The sequence below is a fragment of the Cylas formicarius genome, unplaced genomic scaffold (assembly GCF_029955315.1).
Source record: "Cylas formicarius isolate icCylForm1 unplaced genomic scaffold, icCylForm1.1 PGA_scaffold_10__41_contigs__length_53128322, whole genome shotgun sequence".
In the NCBI taxonomy this organism is placed as follows: Eukaryota; Metazoa; Arthropoda; class Insecta; order Coleoptera; family Brentidae; genus Cylas; species Cylas formicarius.
In genome coordinates, this window is record NW_026844214.1 from 45,893,131 (window position 1) to 45,912,574 (window position 19,444).

Here is a 19,444-nt window from a genome sequence, read left to right on the forward strand (position 1 = left end):
TATCTTTAACTTTATTGCCTAAAGTAAAAGTTTTCGAATATATATGTAAATTTTTTGAAAAAATAAAATACCTAATTACACATCGATCTACCGTCACTTTACTGCGTCAGTTTCGTTTCCCACGGATCCGAGCCACTTCAGACATTTCCGGGATTTTACCGCACGGGTTTGGGATCAATCGGATATTTTCGAAGATATTTCCCACGCTTTGAATTTTGACGTTTGTCAATTCTGATGATCATGTCAGTGAATGTAATCGTGTTGTTTTGCGAAAATGTAACCAAAAACTAACGGTCGTAGAAAAAGTATAGTATGCAACACGTTTTTTAACTCACTCGTTTATTAAAAACTCACTCCAATGCGCTCTGCTCGTGTCAAATAAACTCGTGAGCCAAATAACGTTTACCGCACTTGTTGCATAATATACTATTTTCTACTCGCGTCTGTAAAATGCCAATATCTAACGTGCGGGTATTGGTAATTGGTATTGGTATTAAAGGGGGGCACCCTCACGGGCGTCCAAGCACCTAGGCCACCAGATGGCCCCGTTGTGCCCCCAGAATGCCGCCCCTCCTATAGAAGATCAGCAACTCCTTTAGCCCAATACCGTGCACTGAGTCCGGATCGATCAGGGCCGTTCCGAAGAATCTTGCTCATGTCAAGGCAGGGCACTCGGTGAGCAGATGATACGGGGTCTCCTCCCCTTCCATGCACCACCTACACTCCGGGTCGTCTCCAATGCCTAGCAAGCAAAGATGCCTCCTAAACCTGCAATGTCCTGTGTAGGCCCCTGTTAGTGCTCTACACTCCCTTCTGGTCAGTCTAAGCAGCTCCCTGGTCCGAGGAAGGGCGGGCCCATCCATCATAAGCCTCGCCTCCCTCATTCCCGGAGCAACTCTCCAGCCCCCCGTGGCCCGGTCTCTCGCCCAGGCTTCGAGAGCTCCCCGCCTCACACACGGGGCGATCCCCAAGCGGGGCTCTGGCCCTATATGCCTATGCGAGGAGCCCTCTCTGGCTAAGGCGCTGCCTCATTGCCCCGGATACCGGTGTGACCCGGGACCCAGACCAACGTGACCTTTCTCTCCTCAGTACCCCTTTGCACTCCTTTATCAACAAGGAGCGCGTACGCACTGACTTCAGCGCCAAGAGTGCAGCCCTACTATCCGAGCAGAACAAAACTCTCTTGCTTCCGTGGTTGAACCGAAGCACCTCTCTGGCCGCCATCAATAAAGCGAAAATTTCCGCCTGAAACACAGTGCAGTACTGACCCAGAGGGACCGACAAGCTTGATCCCGTTGTCTCGCAGTACGCTCCAGCTCCGGCCAGATCTCCCATTCTGGACCCGTCCGTGTACCAGACAAGTCCATCCCAGGAGCCGACTCTGCCCTATCTCCAATCTTCCCTTGATGGAAAGAGAAAGGTCAATTTGTCAAAGAAGGTCATCTCGGGGACCATGACGTCACTCGGCATGCCCATGACCCCGCGATCCCCGCGACAGCCCTCTAACATGTCGTACGGACCCCGATTGAAGGTTCCCTCCCTCCAGAGCCCGCAGCTCGCCAGCCTCATAGCTGCCCTGGCCGCCTCCATCTGCACCCGATCCGCCAGAGAGGGCAATCCCACCAGAGCCTCTAGGGCACTCGTGGGCGCCGTTCTCATGGCGCCCGTTAAGCAGAGGCAAGCCAATCTCTGCAGTTTGTCAAGAACTAGCCTTGCTTCCGCTCTTTTGGTCCCCGGCCACCATGCCACTGCCCCATGCGTGAGCATAGGCCCCACCATGGTACCGTAGATCCACTGCATGGTCTTCGGCCCCAGGCCTCGGGAGCAGCATGCGAGAAGTGTCACTTTACCACGTCAATTTCGTTTCCCACGGATCCAAGCCACTTCGCACATTTCCGGGATTTTACCGCACGTTTGTCAATTCAGACGGTCATGTCAGTGAATGTATTCGTGTTGTTTTGCGAAAATGTTCCCAAAAATTAACGCTCGTAGCAAAATTATAGTATGCAAAACGTTCGGTAAACTCGTTTATTAAATACTCGCTCCGTTCGTGTCAAATATGCATAATATACTATTGTGCATCCTCATTAACAAGGCGTATATTTTTGACTATCCATTGAATTTAAAATTAAACAGCATACGAACGGGCGTATTTCTATTTCTCTATACTTCTTCCTCTGTTCTGTCTATTTTCAAGGTATATTCTTGAAAAATATATAATATTCCTTGGACTGGCAAAAGAAAACTACAGCCATAAAAACGTTCTAGTATTAATCTGTGATAAGTTTCATTTTTTCGTATGCAAGGCGACGATATGCTCAATCAATATAAACTTCACTCCCTGTTATTATATTGCAAAATCCATCTCCGACTCCGCACTATCTGTACAACAAAATTTTAATTAAAAATAAAAAAAATGTAAACGTCTTTTTCATACCAAACTGTAAATATGATTAATTAATATGTCTCCTTAATAGACTATTCAAAAATTGCATTTTAATTCAACCTTCCTCCAAGCACTGCTGTTCCTCTGTCTGTTAGTGTTAATTTATTGCTTAATTTTGAACTTTAATGGTTAAAGCTACCTATTATTGTTATTATTATTATTTGTTATTTTAAATTTAGCTTTGTATGATTTTGACTGAACCATGGATATACTAAAAAGTAAGACATAAAAATATAGTCTAAATGTAAGTAATGGGACTAAACAGTTGCCCTCTTTATAACACCCGTGAAAACGATTTCGCATTTTTAAACTGAGCGTGACGTGTGTGGACTAAACATTTCAAGTCGATGCGTGCAAGGCCCTCGTTTTCGATGCAAAACAGTTTCGGAAATCCCCTCGCTGCTACACTTTCGTGGTAAATTCGGATCAATGCGTTTCCTATGGCGATTTTATTTTTAAGCGGTACAAAATCCCGAGTTACGATCGTAAATTACCAGCCGAGGTAAGGTCGGGCTCAATTTAAAACGCAATTTAGATGAATATTTGAGATTCACTGGCGGGTATCTTCGGATCGCTGAAATGCTATTGAAAGCTTTCGACTTGAAGATTATAGGCTGTAAAGGGCATCGTATGGCCCCGAGTTTCGCATTTAACGAAGTTCCATCGAGATCGCGGGTCATATGCAATTCGATAGTTGTCGAAGCCCATATTAATGGACACTGACGAGGTCTAGACTATTATCCGTCAGTATATTATTCAAAACATACCAAAACTCTAATTATTAAATTTTGGTAACGGATGAATGATTGCGTATAATTCGTAAAATAGGAACTTTATATAAAAGATGATTTAAACTACGGCTAAGTTCTAAGTTGACATACTAAGCCTTATGGGGTGAGTCAAAGATAGAGTAAAGTTCAATCTCATTGGTTTCCTTTAAGGTATTCAGAGTGGTTCAAAAAAGAGTGACGAATAAAACAATTTTTTAAAAATATTAGCTTTATTCCAAGAAGATATATCCAACAGAATTTCAATTATATGCTACGGGGCGTTCGAAATAAAATAATATAATTGAATCACTTTCTTAAATGGCGCACCATACATATTAACATTTTTTCTGAAAAATCTTTTATTAAATATGCGATTTATTTCAAATTTTCCAATATTTACCCTTCTTGCTACCAATGCTATCAATGAGGAAAAAGAAATGGAAATTTTACTTCCAGTTCAGGATAATCCCCATGTCAGAATCCGCCAGGTAGCTTGGTTATGTGCTACATCCCAATCTACCGTTAATCCTACCACTAGAAAACACAAATATCATTCTTTTCATATGGAACTACTCCAAGAATTTTAGCCCGTGGTTATGAACAAAGGGTAAACTTGTGCACCGTTATAAATGAAGAAATATTATTTTCCGATGAAGCTACTTTCCGCAGTGATGGTGCAGTAATCATAACATGCATTATTATTCAACAGCATTCTGGATACGGGAAGTGCAAAACCAAAAAAATTAGTCACTTAATGTCTGGTGGTTATTATGAGATCATATTTTTTCGCGAACCACTTAACGGGCCTGCAATAATTTACCTCTTTTCTTTGCTCCCTCTTTTCTTTTTATTTTTTGTACTCCCATCATTTTCCTTTCCATGTAGATTTGCATATCCCCCTTCAAGTGAAAAAAACAATATAAACACAATAACAAACAAAAGTGAGGTTAGGCTACTATTTATTTTTGTTTTAATGAATCAGAAAGTAGTTTTTCAAAGTACTTTAAATTTTTGAATAAATACAATTCTTACTTAAATTAAATTAATTAAAAATTGTCTTTACAAAGGTAAACGTGCCTTTTTAATGAAATGCCTGTAGGTTTCGCGTCTAATGGCTTTTAGGCATATTTTCCAGAGCAGAAATAGTTGCATTATAGTTGCATTTTTACACCCTGACACGATATGCAATAACGATAAACAATTTTCAACTTCAACTTCAACTCAAAAAATAACCGAAAACTCACGAAAAAATGTTAAGCTTATATTTGTCAATGAAAACGTACCTGGCGACGTCACCGTCAATTGAAATGTTCACATTACGTTTTGAGCGGGAAATTGTCCACTTCAAATTTTAATCAAATTATTACGACGTTAGTATTTCACTTCCGGTAAAAATATTTAGGGAAAAGAGTTTTTATTAAGTTTTATTAAATATTTTCATTCGTTAAAAAAATATGTGCAAGGACCTTATTGGATATCTTTATCCTTTTTAAAATTAATCAAATATTTTGAAAATTCAGCTTTACTTTCAGTAACCTTTTTTTAACCACGGCAAATGTTTTAATCGTTGTGATATTAAAAAAGAAATTTCCTTGTTTTATTTGTTATTTTATGGGCAATGTTTGGCGAAATCTCAGCCAGACATTTTGTTAACATATATTCAGTTAAATTTCTGATTTACCTATGCTTTTGAATATATAAGTAACACAAATATCCGGAAATTATGTCCAGAATTCCTGAATGAAGTTAGAATTTCTCAAAAATAAATCAGAATTTCTGGGAAATAAGAATTTTTGACATATGTCTCTCGTAAGGGAGAGTGCAAACCGAAGCATCAGATATATAGGTTGAATGGAAGAGAATAGAAATTTTTTTCGGACAATTTATGTACAAAGTACATTGCAGCAAGTCAAAAGAATGTAAATCTAAAACAATTAAATATAAACACATACATAAGAAATGATCAGTCTCTAAACTAAAGGTATTAGATATCAAAATATTATGTAATTCCAACATTTGAGTTGTATTTTTTTTATTATAGTCATAAAAATTGTCAAAAATCAAAATCAATCAAAAATCGACACAAATTTAATCGTTGAACAACCACACTTTCTTTCAGATTCACATCATGTTTCAACCACAATAAAAAACAATGCGATAAAACTAGGGCCCTCTAGTAGCAACGCCCAAATAACTTTTAAACTCGTAATTAAATGTCTTGCTAAAACTGCCAATTTTGAATGTTATACTATAAATGATGATTTGATTCTGACCCTATTCTTCAAAAATTTGGTTTATTAAACTAAAACTTATATCTTATTTTTGGTAGCCCTTTGGTATACTGTGTGTCCCACTTAATAACTGTACAGTCTTTTAGTCTTTTTTTATGGTTTCATTTTGATTTTCTCAAGAATGGACTAAAACCTTGTCTTGCCTATTACTTCAAGCTATAGTGATGGCCAACTGGGACTGTTTAACAAAAGAGAGAGAGAAGTACTATTAGGAAATTTTTAAAGAAAATATTGGTAAGGAATTCTTATTCATAAGTAGTTAAAACCCAACTTGAAATATCGTTGGCATTTCGCTTAATACTGTATATCCTTGTTAAATCTTTGTAGGATAGATCTCTCTCATATTGCGTATTGTATCAACCCACAGTCATGAGCTTTCCTCCAACCACAGTCAGAGACCGCTTCGAAAATGTAAATTCCTGTCACTCAACTTGAGTTTTTGGTGCAGTTAATGTTTCTTGCCTGACACAAATATCAGTTGAGTGACGGAAATTTACAGTTTCAACTTGGTTCTGACTGCGCTTGGAGCGAAGCTATTTCTAACTCTTTTAATTTCTACGAATATCAAATGTCGAGGGCACCTCGCTTAAATTACTCCTGTGGAGTATTTGCATTTGACTCAATGTTGATAATTATTTTTTTAAAATTTTGCACGGTTATTCTGCATGAACTGTATAAAACAAAAACAACCTTTCAACGCTGTATTTTTTAATTATAAAGGATTTTTGATTCTTATCTAATAATGAAAATGACAAACGTCAAAATTGATTGATGTCGGTCAACTTCTCATCTTTGAATTTATCGCGACTGTTAACAATAGAATATCTTTGCATTCGAATTATAAAAGCGTGTCGTAGCATCATTACAGAAGAGCTACGAAAAGTAGCAACAATCCAAGACGCATTGAAAAGGTCACAAAGAAAAATGGTGACCTAATTGAAATAACTAAAATTAAACTTCCTTTTTCTCTTAAACGAATTCAGTTCTTCCAAAATTTCATTTGCTATTGGTTACTTATTTGTGTTATTCTATCCTGTACATGCTGTCCCATATTCCAACAAACTCGGATTCTACTTTTTTCTTAATTTATTTGAAGAGATGTACGAGATTAGCGCCAAAATTTTAGTATCGCGATAAAATTTTGTCTTCTTTTAAATATATATCTTAGCATTTTAAACAAGACGTGTCCGAAAAAATGTCGCAAATAACGCAAATTGAGTATAGAGCAGTCATAAAGTTTTTGACAAAAGGAGGGTTAGCACCTAAAACTATTAAAGAAAGGCTGGATGGTGTATAAGACAAAAGTTCTCCTTCGTATTCTGTAGTGAACGAATGGGCAAAACCTTTTCGAATGGGGCAGAAGTCCCTTGAAGATGGTTCAAGATCTGGTCGACCAGTGGAGGTCATAACGGAAGATATGGTTGCGATTGTGGAAGAGGTGGTATTAAGTGATCGACGTTTAAAGGTCAAGGAAAACTCAGAAATTACTAAGCTTTCTGATACAAGTGTTCGTAGAATCCTGCATGATCATTTAGGTATGCATAAGGTTAGTGCAAGATGGGTTCCTAAAAATGTTTCGGATTCAATAACAACGTCGAAGCCTGTGATAGAAACTATGGTTCTCTATTATGACCCTCTATCGAAAAAAGAATCAGTGGAGTGGCGTCGTAAGGGTGAAGCACCTCCAAGAAAATAAAGAGTCTGCCAGTCAACTAAAAAGGTGATGGCCACGATCTTTTGGGATTGAGAAGGAATTCTTTTGATAGATTTTAAAGAAGCCAATACCACTGTCAATGGTAAATATTACGCAACATTATTAGATAAATTGTGAGACTGCATACGTGTAAAACGTCGAGGAAAACTGACCAGAGGCGTGCGTCTTTTGCACGATAATGTTCCTGTCCATACTGCTGGTGTTGCACAAGCTGCCATTTTAGAGTGTAGGTTCTAACAGATAGATCATCCTCCCTATAGTTATTTAGTTATTTGTTTGGATATTCGAGAAAGAACTTACGTGGAGAGCGGTTTAACGACGAAGTTAAAAGAGGCTGTTTTAGCTCATTTTGCAGACAAACCAAAAGAATATTTTTTTAAAGGGATTGAGTTGTTAATAAAGAGATGTAATAAGTGTATTGAAGTTATGGAGGATTGCATTGAAAAATAATACAAAAATGTTACTGTATTTTGGTTCTTTCATATTCAGGTCGGGAAATTTTGGCGCTGCCCTCGTGTATGTTAGAATGAATAACAAAAAGTCGTAAACCCCTGAAATCGACTTTTCGTTTTTTTAGTAGGCCTTACCTTACCTTAAATTGTCCAGTACGAAATTTTATAGGTATGAATAAATAAAAAACTCCAATTAATCGAATTATTGAACAGTTCCAGTATAAAGTCAAATGTCTCGGAAACTTTTCCGACTTTCGAAATTCATGCCTTAATCGTTTAAGAGAATTATTGCTTGAATTATAAGATTATACTAAAAATAAACGTCCCTTACAAAATATTTCTATTATTTTTAATGATTAGTTTTTGTAAAATTTTAAAATCACGCACATCGTTATTTACAAGGTAAACATTTATTTTATTGAAATCAGTTGACCATGACTTTAGTCGATGCTATATGCAAAACCCCGTTTGCAAGTCTTTTAGCAAGAATTCCTTGACACTTTATTCTTAAAAAATTACGCTAATACTGAGTCCATTTTGATACAATGAGCAACATAGGGTATAAAATCAAAATGAAACTGTCAAAAAACACCCTGTATAAAACATGATAACTCTAAACATTCTTGAATAAGATTTGGTTGCAAATTTATCCTTTAAAAAATCCCTAATAGTACTTCTCTCTTCTCTCTGGCAATGACTTTAGGTTGAAGCAAAAAAAGGTTTTAGTGCATTTTAGATATACGGTGTGAAACACACCGTATATCTAAGTTTTAACAACTAGAATTTACCACTATATTGATTTAATAAGTGTTCTAATTTTGATTAACGGTGCCGTGCACCCGGTGTTCTATGGCTGATAAATTATGGAACACCCTGTATAAAAATCTTATGCGACACGGGATGAAATACAAAAATCGTCGATTGCGGGCCAGGAAAGTAATCAATCGGCCAAGTGAACGTTACACCGGCTGTACGTTCGCAAATTTACAAACGACTTTGAGATCGAGATTGCGAACGAAACAACTTTTACCGTTTCCGACGACGGCATATATAATAATAAATTAACCGGTGTGCCTACATCTGTTTCCCCTTCGCGTAAATAATAATTTAGACGCATTAATATTAATGCCAGAAACTTTTTCAACAATGATGGGACGAGTCACGACCGTTTCGTCAAACCAAACGATCACCCATTTCACTTACTTCCCACAGTTTGATGTCCCAATACGTCTTCGATTTAAAAAAAAATTGAAATGATACAATTTCGAAAAGCATTCAAGCAATATTTCAAATGATACGCTACAAAGCTTCGTCATTACGTGTTAAAGAGGCTCCGCTAGAATGTAGAATAAACTCTGGAACGAAAATATCTACCCTGACTCCTGGAAAGATGCAATAAATTCAACAAAGACAAATTAGAACTAGACTTTGACCAATTGGCTTACCCTACTACATAGAAAAACTGCTTGAGAGAATGGTGAACAAAAGTCTTTAGGGCTACCTAAAGAGTAACAACTTGTTACTCTCTTAACAAGATTGCTTTCCAAAAATAGTCACTGGATGGGGCAAGTTCGTAGCGTGGACCACTATGGAACTTTCGCAAAATCGATGTCATTTAATTCAGCATTCACCCTGTACAAAGTGTCTTTCACATCTCGTCCAACTTCAAAGTGACATCAAACATCGGTAAATATTAAAATTTGCACAAACAATATGCGTTGTTATAATATTTTTTCAAATATCTCGCCCGCTGTATAATTGACGAAACCCGAAACCCTCTCTCGACGCAGTTTACGCTACTGTTCAAATAAAATTATATATATGTTTATTATATATATATTTTTGCCCATAAACGACACACCCCGTATATGATACAATCATTGTTCGAAGTAGAGGCTATTTTTTGAAAATAGTAAATGGTTTCCGAGAAAATAAGTTTTTTCGGAAATCATGCAGTGTGCCGTAATAATTGATGACGTCATCAATCAATACGGATTTTTTCAAATATACCGTGCACGTATGCAAAATTTTTAGCTCTTGATGCGGCCTATGACACCTTTTGAACCAATTAGGTATATTTTTTTACGATTTTTGATTTGCTGCTAATAATTTACTCTGTAAAAGAACAATTTTCTAGGTCTTTTAGATTTTTGTCTATGCCCGAAATAAATGTTATTGCACTGCATCTTATGCGTCTGCCGACTAAAGAATTTTGCCAATCGGATGAACGATTATGGAGGAAAACATATTTTTCTGGAAACTAAAATTGATATTGTTGACATCTGCAAATTTAGGACACTTAACACATTTCTCATTTCGAGTGAAAACCTTAAATACAAAAGTTTTTGCTATCTATGCGGGCTATATCGTAATATAGAAGAAAGTGAGATCTAAATCATAGTCTTTCAGTGATAACCAATTTCCAATCATAGGGGGACCCATTTTTTATTATTTTTTGAATTTGCGCCGCACCCTGTATATTTTCGAAAAATTCGCAAGAATAAAAGTTTATAAAGTCGTTTCCTGTGCGTTTAAGAATTTTTTCGGTCTTCTAAACCGTTTTTGAAAAATGGTCTTTTTTGTAGACGCTTGCACCCGCGATTTTTAAAATACTCCCCGACCCCCCAGGCCCTATTTTCAATAGGTTCCGTCACGGGGCAAAGCTGCATATATGTGCAAAGAAGTCGATTGCTTCAAATTTCGGACACTTTTAGTGTTTCATAGCAAGGTCCAAAAAACAGTCGAAAATCGTGAAAAACAGATGGATACCGCCGTCGGATCAGGGCCATTTCTTATAAGCTTTTGTACCTCGTGGAGGGTTAGAAAGGAGGCAAATTTCAATTTTGTAGCTCCAACGAAAGTTATCCAGGAAAAACCAAAAGACGCGAACGGAGAACGGACAAACAGACAAAAAAAAGTTTTTTTCGACGGTGATCATTTCTATACCAACGGCGATCCCCTAGGACTTAGCGTTACCGAGATATAAATTTTTTATAGGAGCGCAGATACTTTCGAAAAATTCGATTTCATCGATTTTCGGAAGTAACAAGATGTGCACGAAAAAATGTCGGAAATAACGCAAATTGAGTATAGAGCAGTCATAAAGTTTTTGACAAAAGAAGGGTTAGCACCCAAAATTATTAAAGAAAGGCTGGATGGTGTGTACGGCCAAAGTTCTCCTTCGTATTCGACAATCTTTTATTATTTTTCAATATAATCCCCCTTACATTGAAAAATAATAAAAAATTGTTACTCTACTTTGTTTTTTCATATTCAGACCGGGAAATTTTGGCGCTGCCCTCGTATAAACAACCGACAATAGAAGGAATCCGGAGGATTTGTAAATAACAGTCGCCAGTCGCCTGTGAAAGTTTCTTTGAAAAATTAAGTTTTAATACCTATCCCCTAAAATCAAAAAAACATTCCAGTTTGTTTAGTAGAATTGTATGATTAACGCAGTCAAAGGTCTTGCTGAGGTCGCATAGATACTCCAGCACCCGCCTATAACATTCCAGGTCTAATGCCAAACTGTATAGGGTTAAAGAGAATATTCCAGGTAATTATCAATACGAGGCTGCAGAACTAGTTTAAACAATAGTCCAACAATGGGAATTATTGAGTTAGGGCGCCCTTCTTAAAGACAGGCACCACGCATCTGACTTTTAAAGCGCCATGATAAAGTCATTAAACTGGTTAGGAGTCATATTTGTGTGAAAATGTTTTTATTACGGTCATAATGGTTCCAGCTATATTTAATTTTATTATTCAAGCTAGTGATAAAACTGTCGTAGGGATTTGTCACTTTTATTTCATGCCGATGTCTTTGATATATTGAAAGCAAGTTTTGACCTTTCATCGTTTAGGACTTAAGTATAAAAAACTTGAAGATATAACCAAAAATGCCACCATCAGTAATCCTAAATGGAGAAAAAAATCGGTTTCAAATTTTCAAAAAAAAAGCTAAGCATTTTTGTCGAGAAAACCTAATATTGATTCTGTACTCTAATTAGAAGGAAGGAAGGAAACATCATCAGACTTACATGGCAAAAGCAAATTAAAAAGCTCGCCATAGAGTGTAAACAATTACTAAATATGATTTATGCAATTTTTATCGCATACAATATGGAGAGCAGATTCGAAAAGTTTTAAATATACCAAGCCCTCATTCTATCAAGAATTGACCATAACCGTAAAAGCTTACTGGATTTACGACTTCCTGTTCAGAAGTCGATTAGTATTGCTGAGGTGCTTTTTAGCACCATTCCATGAATATAGGTTCTACTTCAGTAGAAGTAGTAGCAATAAAATAGAGAGCATATCTCGACAAAATTGAGGTTAACCTACCAAGGGAACTGATAGATGACGATTAGATCGCATTTGCAAAAAACTTGGTAACAAGAAGAAAACTGTTTAGACAATTGGTCAATCAAAAAATCAGTCAGGAGTGTCAAAAAACCTGCCACAAACCTTGCTTCGCAAAACAATACCAGGAGTCACAGCAAAATACGAATCCACAGAACTACCCAGAAGCAGTATGAACATTTTCTTAACGATGAACCTCCTCGTACCCTTATATGTGAAGTAAATTCGACTGTCGTGCACATAATTAGTAAATGTATGGTTTACAAAGGCAACAACATAAAATAACACCCAGTTTTAAAGACAATTTGAAGAAGGAACAGATAATACAGAATACAGAAAATATTATGATGAGGCGATGGTGTGTATGCAATAGAGATTGGCAGCTAAAGCCCATAGCAGTGTTTTAGTGGGCAAATCTTTGCCCAAAATATATACTGTTTCATCTACATGATATTCAAATTCAAAAACTACAATGGATTTTTTAGAAAATTTCAAAGTGACAAAATTTCTAGTTTCATTTTGAACTCAAATATCCCGTTCTACATGGAATAAAATAAACAATTTTCGTATACAGAACCGGGTTTTTGGCATCTCAGCTTTTGAAAATATTTTTGATCTTCTGTTCGCAATCCGTCAACCATCAAATTGTTTTGATTCTTCTTATGTCGCCTGCCATTTGAATGATTTGTTTTCAATATTTATTATTAACTGCGGTTTATTTTGGAATATCTACTTGGCAGTTTCGGTATGTTGAAGTTACACTCTTTGATTTCTCTTGCGTCGGTTATTGACTCTGCCTTGCCGACGTATCGCCTTCTTCAGAGTGCTGTCAGTTTCAGATATTAGTTCCACAGCCTGCAGAAGTTTCTTTGAAAGGGTTTCTGTATGATTTTAAGCAAAAAACTCAAGGAAGCAATAAAATGTTTAGTAGATAGGGTTCTAGTTTGTTCAGATTTTTTGTCTCTTGCGAAATATTGATTTGAAATTACTCTTGTGAGATATTTTTGAATGAAAAATTACAAATTTATGTCTTTTAGAAATTTTATTTGATTCAATTAATGTTCATTAATGTAAGTGACATGGGGGACAATCTGATGATCTGATCACAAAAAACAACACACACGGTTGCCCGAAGTCTTGACGTAATCAACTGATCAATCATCTCGATCGAGTCAGTGTCAGTGCGAAAGTTTCAGCCGCCAAGACAGACGAAAGGGCATTATCGAAATAGTGATAGCCATAGGATAAGCGACGCTAATTCGAACGCTTTAGAAATAAGTCTAACGACACCGCATTCGTTAAAGCGATCCTACGAAGAAGTTTTTAAAAGTTTATAAAAGTATACAGACGTTGCTTGAAGATTATAAAAAAAAATAATAACCGAAAATTCAATTTGCAATTAACAAGAAAGATATTGTAGTATATTGTATAGCAATTATTTTTTAGTTACCACGTGATCAAAGAGCAGTGGTTCAGACCAGATAGGGTATAGATAGATCTTTTTCTATTTTAAAAGGTATCGGAAACTGCTTGTTCTGATCTCCTCAAACGATTCTAAAATACCCAAAATCGAAATTTTTAAGACGGTTCAATTGGTTATTTTTTTGGTTTTGGTTTGGGTTATCAAACATGAAAGTATACAATAATGCATAAGCTTCCTCCTGTAGGTTATCTGTATTTCTTTTTTATTAAACTGCAAGTGATAGATGGCTGTTAAAACTTTACTGTTTCAACAGAATTTCAAGCGGAACTATCGCCAACCTTGAAGTAATCAAAAAAAGGAACAATTCGTAAGATTTTGATCAAATTTTCGAGAATTTGCATTGTCCTGACCTTTTCTTATTTTAAGTAAAAAATGGTAGCAGCATATATTTTAAAACCAGCTTAGAGATCGAAAGAAGTTTTCAATATACTTACGAACAAAATAAAGACCATCATAAAATAATATAGAAATTAAATTTTACAAATTTGTGCACAAACAAGGTAGTTTTTTGAGTATGATTAGTTTTACTATTGTTGCATATAAGGAAATACCATATAATTCCTATAACAAGAGTACTTGAATTATTGTTACCTTAAATTCTAACAGAAACACTATTGAAAAGAATATAAAAATGTTTTATTGTACTTAACCGTATTAAAAGAAGAATAAGTTAATTCCCCAAAGCGAGTGGTCGATTTCTCTTAAAGTATTCCGAGAACTATACCATAATCCGTATTCACTTGACAATTTCAATACGCTCGTAAAGGTGTAATGACGGCATTTAATGGAAAAAGTCAATTAAACGGGAATTGAATCGCTGCGTAGAATTTTTCACTGGAAAAGAAATCAGTCTTTGGTAGAGAACTTGCCAACGGTTACGCAGAACGGAAGGAAATGTAATACCATGAACCAATAAATGATATAAATAAATAAATGATTAAAAGGATCAACCTGAGGGTTTTTAAATATGCAAAATCCAAAAATGCGAACAGCACTGTTGTCAGATTTACCACATATTTACATTACATGTCATAATTCTGTTATGTTAAATGTCATTATTTTTGTTGCAATGAAGTTAGAAGTATATCGGTGAAAGGTTGCCAGAATTATAGATATCATCTCGAAATCTGACAACATTGGTGTTAGCATTTTTGAATATTGTTCAAGAATCCCTAAGTGTTGAAATTTATCATTCCAGTTTTGGCAGCTTGGGAGATTTCTATCAAAATGGACAGTGATGTCAAAAATTCGTATACAAATTTACTTATTTAAATTTAAATTTAAATTTACTTATAATAAAGCCGGTCTCTGTCCCTCTAGGGACCAGAAATTGAGTACTCTATAAGCGGAAGTACGCCATAAAAAAACATAAAGAATTATGTAGGTAGGTACATATTTTTACTTATATAAAAATAGAAAAACTGATAAACACTAATAAAGGTACTAAAAAACGAAAAAAACTTAACTACCTATACTAAAAACCTATCTATCTATATAAACTTTACAACATACAAGTAAAAATACATATGTACTTTATTCCTTTTTTAGTAAAAAAAATCGTTATTTTTGTTTTTTTTTTTTCAATACAAACTTCATATTCTCGATGTGCTGCTCAACCTTCCAGGACACTTGCATAATATCATCAGTTACATTATCAGTAGATTGTAAAAAATTGTAACAATTTTAGCGGCACAAAGCGTTTCAAAATAACTTGGTACTTCGTCCTGTTGAACATTATCGTCGCTTTCGTTGCCAGAGCTTTGAGGATCATTTGGCTGCAAAACTTCAGTAATAATATCATTAATAACTCCGTTGTTATTAAATTATCATCAACAGTTGGGAAGCTATCCAGCGCAGGAAGCTACATTTCAATGTTGGTTAGATCTTGGCCGCTATTGTGCAACCAATTACATACTTAGGGGAACCACCCAGTCATCGTCGTAATTATTTTTGTACTTCTCGACTTACTGGACCAGAGGTCTGAATCAGATTCATCTTCCGATTTTATCAGACCTGCATGTGGAAAGCAGTTTGACATAGTGGTTGAAGTAACATCATTCCATCATTGTGCAAGTAATTTTATGAAGTTTAGGATAGTGATGTTGAAAGGTTCCTTATTTTTAAATGACTGGATCAAACGATACAAAAAATATCTGTGGTAATATGTCTCAAGGCATTTTATTATGCCCTGATCCAATGGTTCGACGACTGAGGTGCTATTTCGAGGCAAAAACTCTAATCTGATATTTTAAAGAAGCAATATTTTTCTATTTTGACGTATAACAAGAATTTTTCGTTTACTATCATATTTGCAACGGCGTACCTCAACTTCGACGGCTTCCCACCCAAACACTTCTCTCCTCTAAATCTAAGTGTACGATCTGGAGTCTGTAATTTTGTGCAATACTGGGCCACTTATCCCCTCACCAGTTCAGGCACAGTTTGTTTGTTAAGATCTCCTGCTTCACCAGAAATTTTACCGACGTTTATGTTGTGACGAACTTTAAAACTTTCGAGCCAACCTGTAGAAAAATTAAAATCCGTACCCTGTAATCCCTTAGCTAATTCTGCGGTATTCTATTTCAGAACTGGACCACTTATTGCAATATTTTCGGATCTTCGAACTTGAAACCATCGTAAAAGAGCTTTGTCCACATACAAAGTTTCTAATTTTTTTATCTTTTCGTGATTACTTCAAATTGTAGATAATGTTGTTTTTGCCAACTTCTTTTGTCTAGCAATTTCCGCATTACCGACGCCACTCTTAATACTTCTGATAATCCCTATCTTTACTTATTTATTTATTTATTTATTTATCAACGGGCCAACCGTCCAATATAAAATAGGATTCACATAAACAAAATAGTAAAGAACAAAATCAAATAAAATAAAATAAAACAAAATTAAAATTATCTAAAGATTTATGCCGATCCGCCATTTTAACCATAAACTCAAAAAATCGTGATAGAAGTGGAAACTGTCGGCCCTTTCAGAGAAAATCTCGCAAATGCTTATATTGTACTTTATTGTACTTTATAACCGTAGTAGAAGTTATATATGGTACGTAATATCCGATGAAAAATTAGGATTATTTTGACAGGACTAGTAAAATATGTACGTTAAACCCGGAAGTACGTTATATATAGAAGGAGTTTACAGGATATTGTTAAAGGAAATTTTTTATTTTGATTAGTTCTCGAGCCTTTAAAAGTACAAATAATTCAACTTTTTCTTATTGCTTTTTTTGCACCTTTGCTATATTTCGGTTGTTCGCTAAATGTAGGAATTTTTCCTATTTGTTGTTTTGGTTGAAAATTTCGTGCCCAACTCTGAAATGTCAATTTAACACTATTTTGAAATAACTTTTTCCGTTATTTTTCCTTCTAACGACGCTTTGCGCGTTTTCAAGTCGGATTGCATTCTCCCTTACAATAACAAAAATTCAATAAGTAATAAAATTTTCGCCGAAAACCATATATAGAACATATTTTAAATTAAATATACTATTTTTTGGTCTTGCTAGTGGTTTCATCACACAAAAGTTCCAAATCTTATGTGCACATTCTCCGCATTAAAATGTCATTGAAATTTCTATATGCCTTTGGAAATGGTACAAAAAATTGCGACAAAAAACCACAACATAGTGTCTCTATATTTACAAATGGATTTAGTATAAACTTTGCTGTCTCGTTTCTTGGTAGCGAATGCTTAACGGTACCGATTTTTATCTTGTTTTCGCAGGATTTATTGGAGCAACTATTCAAGCTGTTCGACCAAGACAGGGCGCAGAGTTTACCGCAAGAGAACTGGATAGAATTCCTCAAGCAGAGACTCACGTAAGTTCCCTTCGCCACATTAATGTTTTTCGATACACAATATAACAATACCGAAATATTTTGTTTTGTTTCTTTAATTTATTTTCAGAAATGAAAAACAAATAGACTTTGCGGAACAGCTGGAAAGTGTGGCGTTTTGCCTTTGCGGAGATGAACCGATCAGAGTGCCACAATTCTATCAAATATTTAACGCTAAAGGGGTGAGTAAACCAAGTCGGAGGCTCCAATCTCAAAGCTGGTAGGATTTCACGACTATTTGACCCAACTAATCTCGGTATTTTAAACTCTATGTACTTTGGGCCACTCCATTCACACCTCTGAGATCCGAGATAAAGTATGTGTGCTGTTGGTAGACGATAAAATTATTATTGTTGTGTCTACAACATCCAGAAAGCAAGAAACCGAAGAACACTTTTAAATCAACTTTTTTTATATAAAGAAAATAAAAAACAAACACTTATGGACATAAATATTAAGAAACAAGATATTACTGCAAAAATATCATTCTCAGAAATAAAATTTTTTACCTTTGTTGTAATTAAGTGAGTAGAAATTGTTTAAAAAATCTACTGGAAATTTGTTTATCAATTTTGGAGGTTTATATGAAATAGATCTTTGAAATAATGCTAGGTTGTGTCGAGGTAAAAGTAGCAACTATTTTATATAATAATTATAATAATAATAATGCTTTCATTCTTACAACCACCAACATTACATATTATTAAATAACCAAATAAAAATGCTTTAAATAATAGTTAATAATAAATAGGCTTTACAAGGGCAGCCATCTAGAATGTCTAGATACTATTCAGACCCCAATTTACGCAGCGACATATTATATAATAACGTATTTAATTAAATTAATTTCATTAATTAATTAGTTAGCTTCTTAATGATAGAAAAAAAGAAGAGTTGGAGATAAATGAAAGGGGCATATGAATTACATTACATATTACTGAGATCGCAGCAACTTTTTGAGATCATTGCTACATGTTGGATTAGACTGATTAATATTAAATTTAGCTATATAGTATTATTGGAATACGATCTTTAAAAAAATTCACGGGGTATTACAAGTCGGTGTCTTCCACGCAGATTCAAATTGTGTATTGTTATGTTAAAAGTAATTTTGCTATAAAGATAAACGGGTTCTAATTATGTTAAAATATAGGGAATTCACTCGCAATTTGCATCGAAGGTACATATTGAGCCAACCGGACGCAGAAAGGTACGGAGAGATGTCATCTCTCCTCCTTACTTCATAAATTAGCCTTCTGAACCCTCTGGATATGGTAGCGATTGGTCAGAATGCAAAAGTGATTAAATTGTGACAGAACAAGCGATTCACACAACAGTTTACGAGTTCGCTGACAAAGACCATATTGATTACCATAAAATAATTTCAAATTAGCATAGGCAACCCTTAGTTTATTGGTAACATGTTCTCTAAACTTTAGCAAGAGTGAAACCAAAGCTTTTATAAGATTCAGAATATGGAAGATTTATGTTATTAAGTTTAATTGTTATGGTGTTCGTTGCATGAGTTAAATGATTGTCATTTCAAAAGAGTATTAATGAAGATTTTGCGTCGTAATCTTAAAAAAAATGTTTTATAAGTAAGATTGTGAAGGCGAAGATATTTCAAAGATTTGCCATTTAGACGTCTCTGTCTGCGTATAACGTGACTCATCCCGTAGTATTTAAAAAAAAAAAGAAAATCTCACCATAAACTGAATTAGCTTATGTAATTAATTTCTCAAATAGAAGTAGTTTATGGTTAGACCCCATTATTTCACGATTTGGATAAAGTCTCTTAATAAATTCATAGGAGTATTGACAATATTAGTATCCACCCGTAGCCACAGATTTTTTACTTCAGTTTTAAACTCTATATCAACCTCATTCATTGTTAACTTTGGATGATTTTGGACATAGTCAATCCGTTGTTTAAGCTGAAAATTATGAGCTGAAGATATATCGAATAAAGAATTTTAGTTCTTTATAGCTGCATCAAATACATCATTTGCTTGAAAAGAGTAAACAGTTGTGAACTGTCAGCGTACTTACTAGGCTATACGTGTTTCAAAACA

At 35.2% G+C, this 19,444-nt stretch overlaps 1 protein-coding gene across 2 annotated transcripts in view; it reads left to right on the forward strand.

Moving 5' to 3' along the window:
* LOC132706792 (NADPH oxidase 5) overlaps nucleotides 1-19,444 on the forward strand; it is a 127,062-nt gene that overhangs the window by 94,777 nt on the left and 12,841 nt on the right. For both annotated transcript variants that reach the window (XM_060678335.1, XM_060678343.1), the window contains exons 3-4: nucleotides 17,260-17,354; nucleotides 17,443-17,554. In XM_060678335.1, the coding sequence (XP_060534318.1) occupies nucleotides 17,260-17,354; nucleotides 17,443-17,554 (207 nt within the window). The remainder of the gene's footprint in view (nucleotides 1-17,259; nucleotides 17,355-17,442; nucleotides 17,555-19,444) is intronic.